The sequence below is a fragment of the Grammomys surdaster genome, unplaced genomic scaffold (assembly GCF_004785775.1).
Source record: "Grammomys surdaster isolate TR1022 unplaced genomic scaffold, NIH_TR_1.0 242, whole genome shotgun sequence".
NCBI classification, from domain to species: domain Eukaryota; kingdom Metazoa; phylum Chordata; class Mammalia; order Rodentia; family Muridae; genus Grammomys; species Grammomys surdaster.
This window is the reverse complement of record NW_021604687.1, coordinates 6,747,596-6,761,664: the sequence shown is the minus strand read 5'-3', so window position 1 is coordinate 6,761,664 and position 14,069 is coordinate 6,747,596. Positions and strand designations below refer to the sequence as shown.

The 14,069-nt window shown below is 44.0% G+C and overlaps 1 protein-coding gene across 2 annotated transcripts in view; it reads right to left on the bottom strand.

Annotated features, from left to right (window-relative positions):
* Nucleotides 1–14,069, bottom strand: part of Actr3b (actin related protein 3B) — a 93,465-nt gene that overhangs the window by 36,909 nt on the left and 42,487 nt on the right. The window contains exon 2 of one of the 2 annotated variants that reach the window (XM_028774686.1): nucleotides 9,454–9,509. The exons of the other annotated variant lie outside the window; for it this stretch is intronic. Coding sequence (XP_028630519.1) covers nucleotides 9,454–9,509 — 56 coding nt within the window. The remainder of the gene's footprint in view (nucleotides 1–9,453; nucleotides 9,510–14,069) is intronic. 2 annotated transcript variants of the gene reach the window in all.

The window sequence follows — 14,069 nt, the reverse complement described above, 5'->3', positions numbered from 1 at the left end:
AAACTGTATCAACAAGTCACACTCAGGTGGCCTAACTCATCTGAAGTCAGAGGTGATGAAACTGTATCAACGAGGCACACTCAGGTGGCCTAACTCATCTGAAGTCAGAGGTGGTGAAACTGTATCAAAGCCTCACACAGAGTTACCATGTGGCCTTTCAGAACCACAAGCTCCATTTCAGTCACTTACAGACCACCCCGTGTGTGGGCCTGAGACTGTCAAAGCTGGGCACAGCTGTCCCTGGGCGGAAGGATCACAGTGGCTGTTCTCTTTAGCTATTAAGCATATTTGCTTTTCAATTATGGGGGTGGGAGGGAAGATAACAGAACAAAATTCAAATGTTTGTATGCTAGCAGGTTGTGTCCAGCTTTTAGCATTGCAACACAAAGCTCACGGTTAAGAACTGCATAGCTGAGTTAAGTTGAGTTTGTAACTTTGTGTCAACCTATCATCCTATGCCGTAGGCAGCCCAGGACATCCCACTACTTCCACAGAGGGATGTTTAAAATAAATCCAACTGCACATCTATCTGGAATTGTAAGATACAAGCTTTGCAGTAAATTCATCTTAAAAATTATTCCAGGGTTGACATGATGGCTCAGGGGTAAAGGCACTTGCCACCAAGCCTGATGGCATGAGGTCAACCTCTGGGACCAATGGGTAGAAGGAAAAAACTGACACCAGCAGCTTGACCTCTGACCTCTGTGCACACTATACCACAAGTACACACACACACACTAATAATAATAATAATAATAATAATAATGTAAAACATTATTCCAAAACAAGTATACACATAAATTATTTCTAAAGGTAGATTTTGACACACTCAAATTATTACAGAGGCAGAATTAAAGCAGCATTTTAAGAGTGAATGGGATGTCTTTTTTTTTTCCTGAGAAGAACATCATGAAGTAACAGTGAAAGAGAAAGATACAAGAAGGGCCTGGAGAGATGACTCAGTGGTTAAGGGTGCTTGCAGCTCTCACAGAAGACCTGGGTTCTAATCCCAGCACCAGTTGGCTCACAACCACCTGTTACTAGAGTCCCAGGGCAATCTGGCGCCCTCTTCTGACCTCTGTGGGCAAGAAATGAACATGGTACACAGATATATGAGCAAACAAGATACCCGCACACATAAAAATTTTTCTTTAAAAAGGGGAAAAGATAGAGTTATTTTATCGTCTGACAAGAACAAGCTTAATTATGTATAAATTTCCAATTAAACTGTCAAGCCAGTAGTACAGAACATGAGGTGGTGAGGAGTAAAAAGACCCTACAATTCATGACATTGCTCGAGTCTGCCAAGAATCTGGGGGCAAAGCGTGAAGCAAAAGAAAAAGAAAGCCATATCCCCATCCCATCCCTCAAAGGGCCTAAGACTTAACAGGGAAATAAAGGAGGACAAACAGAAATTTAAATGACAGTAAAGTAAATCTTATCCCTCCCTGCTCTGAGCCCAGGTCTAACAGAGCTAAGTTTTGGTGGCAGAGAGGAAGAGGGGGAATGGAGAGGCGGGAGAGAGAGATGGTACTTACTTTCATAATTATATGGCAGGCAATAGAATCCAAGCAAAGCAATAAAGACACACAAGCTTGAGCTGGAGATGAGGCTCAATGGTAGAGCTCTTGTCTAACCTAGGTCACCCAGCTACCGCAGCACCCACAGAGCCCTGACCTCCTCCTCACCTGGCACTAACATAGCACCTAGCACTAACACAGAACCTTCCCAACTAGGTGTCCAAAAGGGCCAAGTGGAAGCCCTGCACTTTGGCCCCAAACTGCCAGAAACAAAGAGGCATCCCCCCTTAAAACAAGATAAAGAATCTAGATAAACCATATAGCAAGAATCAGAAACATCAACTTAAATAAAACAACTGCTAGATCAGATAGAGATGGCACAGGTATTACATTACCAAACAAGGGCCCTAGAACAAGACCAGAACACTCTTCAGGAGAAGCTTCAGTCAAAGAACTGTGCACACCCATTGTATCAAAGTCAGCTCCCTGGAGCAGAATAGGATTTTACTGTTTGGCTGGCTTTGGCTTTTGAGACAGACTCTTCTTGCTGTGTGGTCCAGGCTGGCTCAAGGTCTCCATCCTTCTGCCTCAGCCTCCTGATTGGATTACAGTGCTGGGTTATCCTGTCCGGCTCCCAGACTGTTTCTTTGTATCTAGTTTGTTGTTACTTCTCTTTTGGGTTTTGTTTCCCCTGAGGAAAGTTGCACAGTAAAAATCGGTCTCATTTTTGTACAAACAGACTTCTTATGTTCTGCAAATATTAAAAGACATGTTCTGTATGTGTGTTTTATGTAGTCAAGGAGTGTTTCCTTAAAGTAAGGCTTCAAGTACACAGAGTAACTCTTTGTTTAGCATGTTTGGAGTGAAGATAAAATAGTAGGAAATACTACGAATGTCAAACCATCACAGCAGAACTGTAGGAGTCAAATTTATAATAAACAACTGCCTTCAGAAAACAAGTAAGCCGGGCGGTGGTGGCGCACACCTTTAATCCCAGCACTTGGGAGGCAGAGGCAGGCAGATTTCTGAGTTTGAGGCCAGCCTGGTCTACAGAATGAGTTCCAGGACAGCCCAGCCAGGGCTACACAGAGAAACCCTGTCTCGAAAAACCAAAAAAAGAGAGAAAGAAAGAAAGAAAGAAAGAAAGAAAGAAAGAAAGAAAGAAAGAAAGAAAGAAAGAAAGAAAGAAAGAAAGAAAAGTAAGTGTCTAGAATACATCGTGTCTTATTAGTTAAAATCATTGTCTTAAGTTTTCTGTTCAGAAAAAACATTGGAATATAATCAACATGAAGAAGACAAACTTCCCTGGTTCTCCTGCCTCTGCCTCTCAAGGGCCCATTCCAGGCATGTGTCACTGGACACAGCTCTTAGGGCATTATTTAAACCTGAAATGGCACAGCCATAAGAACCTATATAGAACCACTAATGAAACGCTAAAACTGTACTCTCTGTAAAGTCAGTAAGACAAAAGTACCTGCTAGTCTCAGTTCTAATTACTGTTTTAATAGAAGTTCTAGCCAACATAACAGCCCCCAAAGACGGCAAGCCCCAAGGATGGCTTGGCCAGAGAAGATGCCAGCAAGCCTGATGACCTGAGTTTCATCCCTGGGACCCACATGACCGAAGAAGAGAACTGACTCTTGGAAGTTGTTCTCTATCTCCACATGCATACCATGGCATGTGCACCCCACATACACTAATAAATAAATGTCCCAAAAGAACAAGCAAACACAAACAGCCACAATAAGGAAGCAAAATTTAGACCAGGATTAGAAACCAAACATAACCATTACTTGCAAGCAATACAATGGCCTGCCTGCAGATGGAGCTGGGAGATGGCCCGATCAGTAAGGTGCTGACTGTGCAAGCAACAGAACCTGAGTTTAGATCTCCAGCATCCATGTGAAGCCCGAGCAGAGACTTAGGTATCCAGAGTCTCAGTGCTGGGCAGGCAGAAACAGGAGGCAGCCTCACACAGTTGAAAAGCTCTAAGGTAAAAGAATGATACTGTCTCAAAAATTAAGGTGCAGAGCAATGAGCAAAGACACCAATATCAACCTCTTGCCTCTTCGTCCACAGACATTCATAGGTGCTCACACCCACATAGTACATATACCACAAAAACAGGGCCAGGGGAGAGGGAGGAAGGGAGAGAGGATGAAAGGGAGGGGAGGGTTTATCTGCAGACTATCAAACAAATGTTGCTACATGCAAAAATAACTTACAAGTCTCAAACATGTTATTTTTTTATGATTTATTTTATTTCAAGTTACGCATGTATGTCTGCATTTGTATGTAGGAATATGCATGTGTGTATGCAGATGCACAGAGTCCAGAAGAGGGCATAGGATTCCCTAAAGCTGGACTTACTGGTAATTGTGAACTGCCTAACATGAGAACTGGGAACTGAACTCAGATCCTTGGAAGGAGCAGTACACACTCTCAGCTGCTCCGGCCCCGAGAGTGTGGTTATGTGGCTAGCAAGAACTAATTAGGAAGCTTAATTTTAAAAATAAATTCACACACAATAAAACATAAAAAGTGCTAAAAAAATAAATCTAACAAAAAAAGCATGTGGAGGAATTTAAAGAAGATAAAACTTTTACTGAAAAACTCACAAGACATGAATGAACAATGGCAACGCCCATTCTGCCTTCAGGAACAGGAACTGAACATGCAATTCTTATCCATGAATATCAATTAAATGTAAAAATCTTAAATTAGTCTTTAAAAAGAGTATCTCAAATCAAGTCCTCCTCGTAGTTTTTATAATTATCTAACTGATTCTAAAATTTACAGTATAGAGGAAGAGCCAAATCATTCAAAAAAGAAAGAAGGAAAGAAAGAAAGAGAGACAGGAAGAAAGAGAAACCATCAAACCCACTAGAGAAAACTGTACAACGAAACAGTGGGATTCAGACTGCATCCCTGAAGCAGAGCCAGACAAACACATCAATGAAGAAAATAAAGACCAAATGAGCCAGCCCGGTGGCTCACATCTGTAATCCCAGCACTCTGGAGGCTGAGGCAGAAGATTAACAGTTCTGAGCGATCTGGTAAAACAAATCCTGTCTCCAGAACAAAATTCCCAAGCCTAAGTGTGACCTTGGTGTGACAGAAAAGGAGTGTCACACGGGAGTGCACTTGTCATCACTGGTGCGGGGGCAACTGGCTTAGACTTGGAAATAAAATCAGCTAGCTATCTTTCATGAATATTCAAAACTTAACTCAGAAAATACACAACTCCTTATGAGTTCTTTGGAATGGGAGTGCACTTTTAAAAATAGAGACATGACAAGCTGAAACTCTACCAAAATTTAAAATTTCTTTTTTTTTTTTTTTTTGGTTTTTCGAGACAGGGTTTCTCTGTGTAGCCTTGGCTGGGCTGTCCTGGAACTCACTCGGTAGACCAGGCTGGCTTCAAACTCAGAAATCTGCCTGCCTCTGCCTCCCAAGTGCTGGGATTAAAGGCATGCGCCACCACTGCCCGGCAAAATTTAAAATTTCTAGATGAAAAAAAAAAAATCAGTTTAAGAGTCTCACAGTGTACCAGGAATGTAGCTCAGTGGTTAGTACACACAAACACCACAAAAATAAACAGTCACCAGAAGAGGAACAATAGCTGTAACAAACCAGTACATAATGCTTAGTGTCCCCACGACACCAAAACTTACCAAAGATGCAATTTTAAAAATGGACAAAAAAGCAGGAGCAGCTAATAAACAATGTTCAGCTTTACCAATAATCAGAGAAATAAGACTCTAAAAGCCAGGTAACATTACATTCACTGAACTTGAGGCTAACAGAGGGAAGACTGGACTCCTGAGAAGACAGACAGCTGCATGGCTGCCACACAACCAGAGCTGCTCAAATCCCTGCTCAGGAAGACGGGCACGTGCATAGGAGATATTCGCTACACTGTTTTGCCTAATAGGAAACTGGGGAATATTCATGTTGCTAAAATATTAGCTGGATGTAATGACCTACGTCTGTAATCCCAGCACAGGGAAGCTGAGGCAAGAGGGTCGTGAGTTTAAGAACTGGTCTGCAAAAGGAGACTGAGTTTTATACACACACCAGACTCGGCTTTAGACCTGCATACACTAGCAGTGATAGATACTAAAGACAACATTGAAGAGTTTGGTTTTTTTAAGATAATGCTGAAATGTTGTAGAAAATTGCTTTAAAAATTCACAGCACAGTGGACCTTTATACCTAGGATGTAAAGCTGAAACGTAACGCTAGAAACCTAGGCAGAAAATATCCACCGGAGGAAAGAACAGGAAGGAAGGGCTGGGGTTCAGCCAGAAGGGTGTCAGTCACAGACAGCTGACATCTGAGAACCTTCCTTCAGGTGATGGCATAGCAAGCAGGTACACTTATACCAACTAAAACGTTCCAAGGCCTGTGTCACGCGCCCGCTGGCCAGCGCTGGCCAGCGCTGCCTTGTGTAACGCCTGACTGTACGTGTTTGCTCTGACATGAAGATGAAACGTTAGTGTGCTTTTGTAGGTGGGGTCCAGGGAACGTTACTATATTTTCTTTTGCATTTTATTAACCAAGCCAAAATATTAAGGCTATATTTAATTTCATTTAGTTATTAAAAAAAAAAAACCCAGGCCAGGAGTGGGGGCACACACCTTTAATTTCAGCAGTCGGGGAAGCAGAGGCAGGTAAAGCTATGTGAGTTAGAGGCCAGCCTGGTCTACATGGAGAGTTCTGTGTCAGCCAGGGTTATACAGTAAGATTAGTCTCAAGAAGGAACAGCAACGGGAGGTGGTGGCGCACGCCTTTAATTCCAGCACTTGGGAGGCAGAGGCAGGTGGATTTCTGAGTTCGAGGCTGGCCTGGACTACAGAGTGAGTTCCAGGACAGCCAGGGCTACACAGAGAAATCCTGTCTCGATAAAAACAAAACAAAACAAACAAACACACACACACACACACACACACACAAGAACAGCAACAAATGCGGCCTCAGGCCCCTCTGTGGACAAGCCGTCATCCCAGAACTCACCTAGTCTGAACCGCTGGCAACAACCCCAGGATGCAGCGAGCACAGGGAACGCCCCCACCCACCCCCACATTCCCCATTCCTCTGCCCTCGTTACTGCTGTGCTCACCACACTCTGTCCTCAGCTCCCAATGTCTCCAACAACCTCAAAACAAAAATAGGGGGAAAAAAAAAGAATAAACTTCCTCCAAACAGTGAGGCCAAGTCTACACAAAATCTTCAACAGAACGACACAAGTGAGGCCTGGACAGATCTCCTAACAGTCTGGACAGTTGTACTCCCAGTACAGTTCTAGCAGCCAGGCCCTGAAGGAAGCCCTCCGGAGCCTGTAAGCATTCCTGTTGTGCAAAACGAGGTTCCCTAGAAAGACAATCCAGTCTTTATCACATGACTCTTCTCCAAACTTCAACACTGTCTCCTGCAGCGCTGCATGGAGCTCAGCTTCCGCTTCTCCACCACCCCCCTCCCTACTCCACCCCCCACCCCACTCCGCTCTGCTCTTCTTTCCCTCTCTCCTGCGCTATGGGACATGGGTCTGGTGCATGCCGGGGGAAGCTCCAGACTCCTCTCTCCTGAAGCCACTTCAGCACACACATCCTCAAACCGGTCTTGTAAATGAGACCTCTACGAACAGAAAAGCTCAGGGCACAGAACCGAGCAATGGGTGAGTGGCCCAGGGTGACTGAAGGCCTGCGCCTACCTCAACACCCACACATCTGCCCTAACACCTGCAACTGTGTTTCTGGCAAAGCTTCTCCCATAAGAATCGCCGCTAACAGTATCGTCGTTTGGGGCTGGAGAGATGGCCCCATGGTGAAGAGCACATCCACTCCTGCAGAGGACTTGAATTTGTCTCCTAGCTCCCCTCTCAGATGGCGCAGAACTGCCTATAAATCCAGGGACTTGATGTCCTCTTCTGGACTGTGTGCAGGGATCTTCACTAACGCACAAGTGCATGCACACATGCGCACACGTACCACATACACATATAAATTACAAAATAAAAAGATAAGAACGAAAAGATGGCTCAGGACTTGAGAGCAGGTCCCCTCTTTCAGAGAACCTGGGTTCAATTCCCAGCACCCACACAGTGGCTCAAAACCATCTGTAACTCCAGTCCCAGAGGATCCAACGCCCTCTTCTGGCCACTGCAGGCACTGCATGCATGTGGTATATAGATATACATGCAGGCAAAACACCCATACACATAAAAACAAACAAGTAAAATGTTAAACAGGTAAATGTTTAACATTCCCACCCTCTGACTCCCCATTCTCTGAAATCTTTATTCTCTTCTAGCTGTTGTCATGGCCGAGCTTCTCACAGCCCCAGTCTGAGGGCTCGCCTGCCTTTTGACAGTGACTCCTGCTAAAATCAGGTTTCAATTCCCTCTATGAATGAGGACAAGTTAAGTGGTGCAGCCCACCGAGTGAGCGCTGCTGAGTTTCAGATGGCAGCAAAGCAAAGGGAGCACAGTCAGTCCTTTCCTTCCTAGATGAGGCACTTAATGAGGTTAAAAAATCTAATCTCTGCTTTGTAAAAACTGAGAAACCCCTATTTGCCAACACAGCATGCAACGACCACTCCTCCTGATGAAGTTCAGTAGCTGATCACTGTACAGATGTCAGAGGTCATGGAGCGGTCAGAGGTCATGGGCCTAACTAAGCCTCCACAGAAAGAAGCCCAGCTTCCATTATTGCTGGATTTGGAGATAGGACTTTTATGAACATAGTGAATTTTCAAAGGTTACAAGGGCAGGAAATTTGAGTGGTAGCATGATAGGAAGGGACACCAGTTCTCTCACAATCACACATGCTCGCACAGAGCAAAGGTGACATGATAGCACAATGGGGAAGAAGACAGCCCCTCCATAAGTCCAGGAAAAGATGTACCGCCAGATGTGCACTTGAACTTGGACTCTGGACTTTCAGAATTGTGATATGACTCTGGTGACTAAGTCCCCCAGTCTGTTATTCATTAGGCATCCTTATCAGACAACACTCTACTTTATGAATTTAAAATGAGGACACAGCAGACCAATGACACCCATCACCAGGCATACCCCACATGTGGCACCTACACGCCCCAGGGAAGCCAGAGCTCTCACTCAGGCACAGAACTGGAGCTTGTGGCTCGGATCTCCTCAAGGAATCTGCTGTGTGCTGTCTAGTGATCCGATGCTCACACTAACCACAGAAAGGCTTTGGCTTTGACCTGAATACACTGTATCCAAGCTCTCCTTCTGAGCTGGGTCCTAGGATCTCAGCAGCAACAAACAGGTTTACTCTCCTTTCCCTTGGGCAAAATGTCTCTGGGATTCAAACCAGAGAAGGCCATCTCTAAAGGCTGACTAGCCCTCTGGAGAGATGCCTATGGGCAATAAAGAACAGGTAGAGTGAGCTCATGTCCAAGGCATGGCACCTAAGTGCACCACCCTTGACTGATGCTAAACAAACAGAACATTCTGAATGGTATGGCAAGGGCAATCATAGACCTCTCACAAACAAACAAACAAACAAACAAACAAAAAGTGTTTCAACAGTAACAGGTGCCGTGCCATAGACACAGACAGGGCCAAACTGTGCTTCCTTACAATTACAGATGAGTCTTAGGAACCAGAGGGACAGTTCCAGACACTCAGAAAACAATGAAAGACCGACCCCTCGAAGCCTCCCGAGGTGAAACCAGAAAGCCAACAACAAAGAGTTGAAGGGATGGAGGACCTGTGTGCTGCTAATGAGGTCCAGGTGACAACCACCTCCCACAGCGATGCTCAGAGTTAAGCAGCCCTTCCCAGGAAGTGGGTGATGGTCTAAAAGAAGACACTAAAAACATTATGACAACCTGATACACAGAACTGGGATGCTTTAAAATGCTGAGAAACACAAGCCTTTAGAACCCAAGGAAGAGCTTTACTTACATGACGGAATAATGAACTGTGGCTCAGTGTTGCCTGCGTAGCCAAGCTTGGTATACCTAAAAGCACAAAGTCATCAACACAGGTTTAGATGGCAATGCTCGAGACCACACCCCACTCACGTCTTTCATTATAAGCACAACAAGCCTAGAATACTCCCTTGAAGTTAAAAAAGAAAAAAAAAATAGAGAGGAAAAACAAATTGTGCTCTCTGAGAATCATTTGAAAGTAGTAGCTTACAACATTGGCTTGTCGGTCCAGAACAGAAGCATGAATAATACTCGTGTCTGTGCCTCCGACCCCTGACTCTCACCGAGCTGTCACATTCTTCTGACCTTCACAAAGAAGACACAGTTGTCCCAGTTTTGCAGATAGGAGAATTGGGGCGCTGCAAACTGCCCAGACTACAAAGCTGGGGAAGCGCAGAAGAGAACCCAAGTCTAAGTTGCAGCTAATTCCAGCGTGGGCTCTGTGCAAAAGACTTACCTCCTCACTTCCTAAACTTTTGGATTGACTACGTAATTTTCTTAAAATGCCATGGCATATGTCTAGACACGGCTCCTGCCATCCCCTGAGGATCATCATCTCGATACAGGAGAAAGAAGCCCATTTTCTGTCAAGATACTCTGGTAGATTCCAAAAGCCTTTACGAAAACAACTGCCAGAATACTACTTTCTGTTCCAAAAGCATTCGATAATCTCCTAAATATGAAGGAGAGGAGGGTAAAACATCACTCAGACCATCTGCTGGAAGGGTACACGGAAAAGCCGTCTCAGGAGCTTGAGGAGCCCGAGGATCCCATCTCAGCTGATCACCACTAATCACAGCACCCGGTGCAGCCAGCTTTAGCTTTGCTTATAGTGGATAAAACGCTTCCTGGGACTACAAAGGAACAATGAATTTGTTCTAATTTACAGATTATTTCAAGGTGTTTGATATTAAATGCCTCCACTTGAAATTTATAAATCTTAATTTTATGATTTTTTTTTTACAAATGTATTTTACCATATGCTGGCTTTGGTATTTTCTAAAGCATATCAAGTAAGACACACACGCTGGCTGCCTTTATTCCATACCTATTGTCCAACCTCCATGGGGTGTGAGTTCTTCAGACCACAGGAGAGGGCAAGGCCAGACCCTGAGATGCCTGGGTCCTACAGGACAAGGCCCATCTGAAGCCCCTACAAGTCTACACACTTCAGATCTGGGCACAGGAACCAGTAACAAAGTGAATCCATAGTCTCCCATGTCAGGATCACAGGCCCACAGTAGAGTAAGTTTCTAGGCACCCAGAGCCTGGAGCCTTTAGAGAATGAAGGTAACACAGACTGAACTTGAGAAACCAAGACCAGCACTGTATGGTGGCTCAGCCTATAATCCCCACAGCAGGGAAGCTGAGGCAGGAAAACAGCAACAAGGCCCCAGTGAGACACCGCCAACTCATCCCCGGCATGACCTGATGTCATTATGGAGTCATGCTCTGATGAACTGAGTCACTGACCCGCGGGTTAAAAGCTTAGTGAGTCAATAAGTAAGCCAGGTATCACTAGATCATCAAGTCTAACTCTGTGTGGTTTTTAACCAGCCAACTTATTCGCTCGCCACCTACTCCACAAAACATCCAATGTGGCAGTCTCTCCCTGTGCCTGTGGATCCAGGTGAAAAGCTCTCAGCTACCTCTCCAGCACCATGTCTGCCTCTGTGCCACCATGCTTCCCTCCATGACAATGGACTGAAACTCTGAAACTGTAAGCCAGCTCCAATTAAATGTTGTCTTTCGTAAGGGTTGCTGTGGTCACGGTGTCTCTTCATAGCAATGAAACCCTAAAATAGAACGTGGTACTGGGAGTGGGATATGGATGTGATTGATAGGCCCGGCTGTGCTTATGTTGGGAGGAATGTGGACTTTGGGACTTTGTTTAGAAAACCCGTTGAACACTTTGAGTGGGGCTTAACTGGCCATACGATGAGGAACATGGAAGACAGTGGTGCTGAGGGTGGCTTGAACTGTGGGGGCCTGGATCAAGAGGTCACAGAGAAGAATATCACTATACGGCCTAGAGATCATTCTTGTGATATTCTGGCAGAGAATGTGGCGGCTTTTTGTCCTTCTTCAAAAAGTCTGCCTGAGGTTAAATTGAAGGGCTGTGGGGATTCACTGTGCCAGCAGAGCAAATTTCAAAACAGTCTAGTATTGACTCTGTCGTGTGATCATTGGTTTTGACTCTTAAGATATACAGTGAAAAAGGAGCAGACTAAACAAGAACAATGCAAAGCGTACAGCTCAAGGAGAAAGGGGGCACTGAGAAGTAGAATGACGCTAAGTCCTGTGTTCAAGGAGATAAACAGATTAAAGAAAATTCTAATGTTAAATAAAATAAAGGGAGTGCTGACCTCAGGGAAAGATCCCACCCAGCTAAGATTTCAACTTGTGAAAAGAAATTAAAGAAAAGTTTAGGACCTGGTGTGGTGGTACACAGCGGCAGATGGCACAGTCAATTCTCTGAGTTTGAGGCCAGCCTGGTCTAGGGATTGAGTTTTAGGACAGCCAAGCTCAGGCAGTGAAGGAAAACATCAAAAACAGAAAGCTGATAAAGATGACACTTCGGCCATGTGGATCTGGCTTTAGAGTCAAAGTTACAAGAAAAGGGTTATAAGTCTCCCTCTATGGCTAAGGAAGTCTATTGTGACAGACATGTGTCAGGGGTGTCCCTGCATGGAGGCCTAGAGGCCATTGTGTAAAACCGTGAAAATGAAGCCTGGATTGCCTTGGAGACCCCAAGTTGTTAGAGATGCCAGAGCCATGGGATAGCTGCTGAGGAAAGCTGCTAACAGGGAGTGGAACCAGCTCTGGAGAAAGAAGTGTGTTGCAGTCAACAAAACGGAAAGGAGTTAGAGATCTGAAGAGTGCTTTGACATCAGACACGAGATGCAGAGTTTGGAGTTTGTCCAGCTGGTTTTCAGCTTTGCTTTGGGACAGTAGTTCGTCACTTTGCTCCCTTTTGGAATAGTAATGTACACCCTGTGACATTATATGTTAGAAGTATGGGATCTGCTTTTTTATTTCAATTTTACAGAGGATGACAGTTAAGAGATTGCCTTAAGCTCAAAAGAGACTCTAAACTTTTAAACAAGTTTGAGAATTGTGATAGACTATGAGAACTTTTGAGGTTGGAATAAAATGTATTTTGCATTATGATGTCTATAAGCCTATGGGGACTAGAGAGTAGAATGTAGTAGTCTGAATAAAAATGGCCCCCATAGGCCCATATGGAGTGGCACTAGTAGAAGGTGTGGCCTTGTTGGAGTAGGTGTGGCTTTGTTAGAAGGAGTGCATCACTAGGGATGGGCTTTGAGGTCTCAAGATGCTCCAGTATGTCAATCACTCCCTACGGCCTGCAAATCCAGATGTAGAACTCTCAGGCACCTCTCCAGCACGTCTGCCTGCACACTGCCATGCTTCCCACTATGATGATAATGAACTGAACCTCTGAAAGTGTGAGCCAGCCATGCTTGCCATTATAAGAGTTCCCATCATCATGACATCCCTTCACAGTAATAAAACTCTAAGACACAAGGTGACTAGAGCTGTGAATCTCTCAAACTACGACTTCCTCTAACTAAAGAAGTCTAGAGACTCCTCTACGGAAGCCAAGGGTCAGCCAAGAAAACTACAGCTTGTCTGGGAAAAATTTATACTGCAGATCACATAAGAAACCAAAAACCATCTAACAAATACATGTTAGAGAAGAGGAAACAGAAACATTTCTTAGAATTTATTTGTGTTTATTAAACACGTACAAGTGTTTTGCCTGCACGTACGTTTATGCACCACGGACATACAGTTCCTGCAGAGGTCAGAAAAGGGCATCGAATCCCATGGAACTAAAGTTACAGCCATATGGATGCTGGGAACCAAACCTGAGACCTCTAGAAGAGTACTCTAAACCTCAGAGGCATCCTTACAAAAATAATCTACAAGTAATTATTATATAATGTATTCTATAATTATATTATACTTTGTAATTATTATAGAATTGTAATTATATAATCATATTTTATATTCTATCATAAAATTATAGAATATATTATATGTTATTATATATGTAATATATGTTATGTTTATGTATTATAGTATATATTATACATTATAGAATTATACAATACCTGAGAAAATTAAGTAACAAGCAAAAAGCAACAAGGAATTCAATAAAATGACAGTCACTAAATAGACAAACATCCCCAAGAACAGCTGCTGAATGAAAAGATCTCACTCAGAATCCCTCAGCCACAGAGCACCAGTCTTAACATGGAACTACATGTGTGAAGACCTCTCCATACACACAAGTGGACACTGATGCATCCTACTGCAGGAAGACTTGGCATTTTTTAAAATAAACATCAAATGTCACTGAATCCATCTTGAAATGTATTACAAGCCATTCAAATGTGGTTAATATTGAAGCTGGGGGTAGGGTCCACAGTAGTGGTGATCAGACGCTGATGAACTTTATCTATCCAAATGTTCAGCGTATAGAACCTATTATACATCCAGTAAGTGTCCAGGAATTTGACATAAGAGCATTCTACATGCAAAGACACGCGGGCACCCGCACGC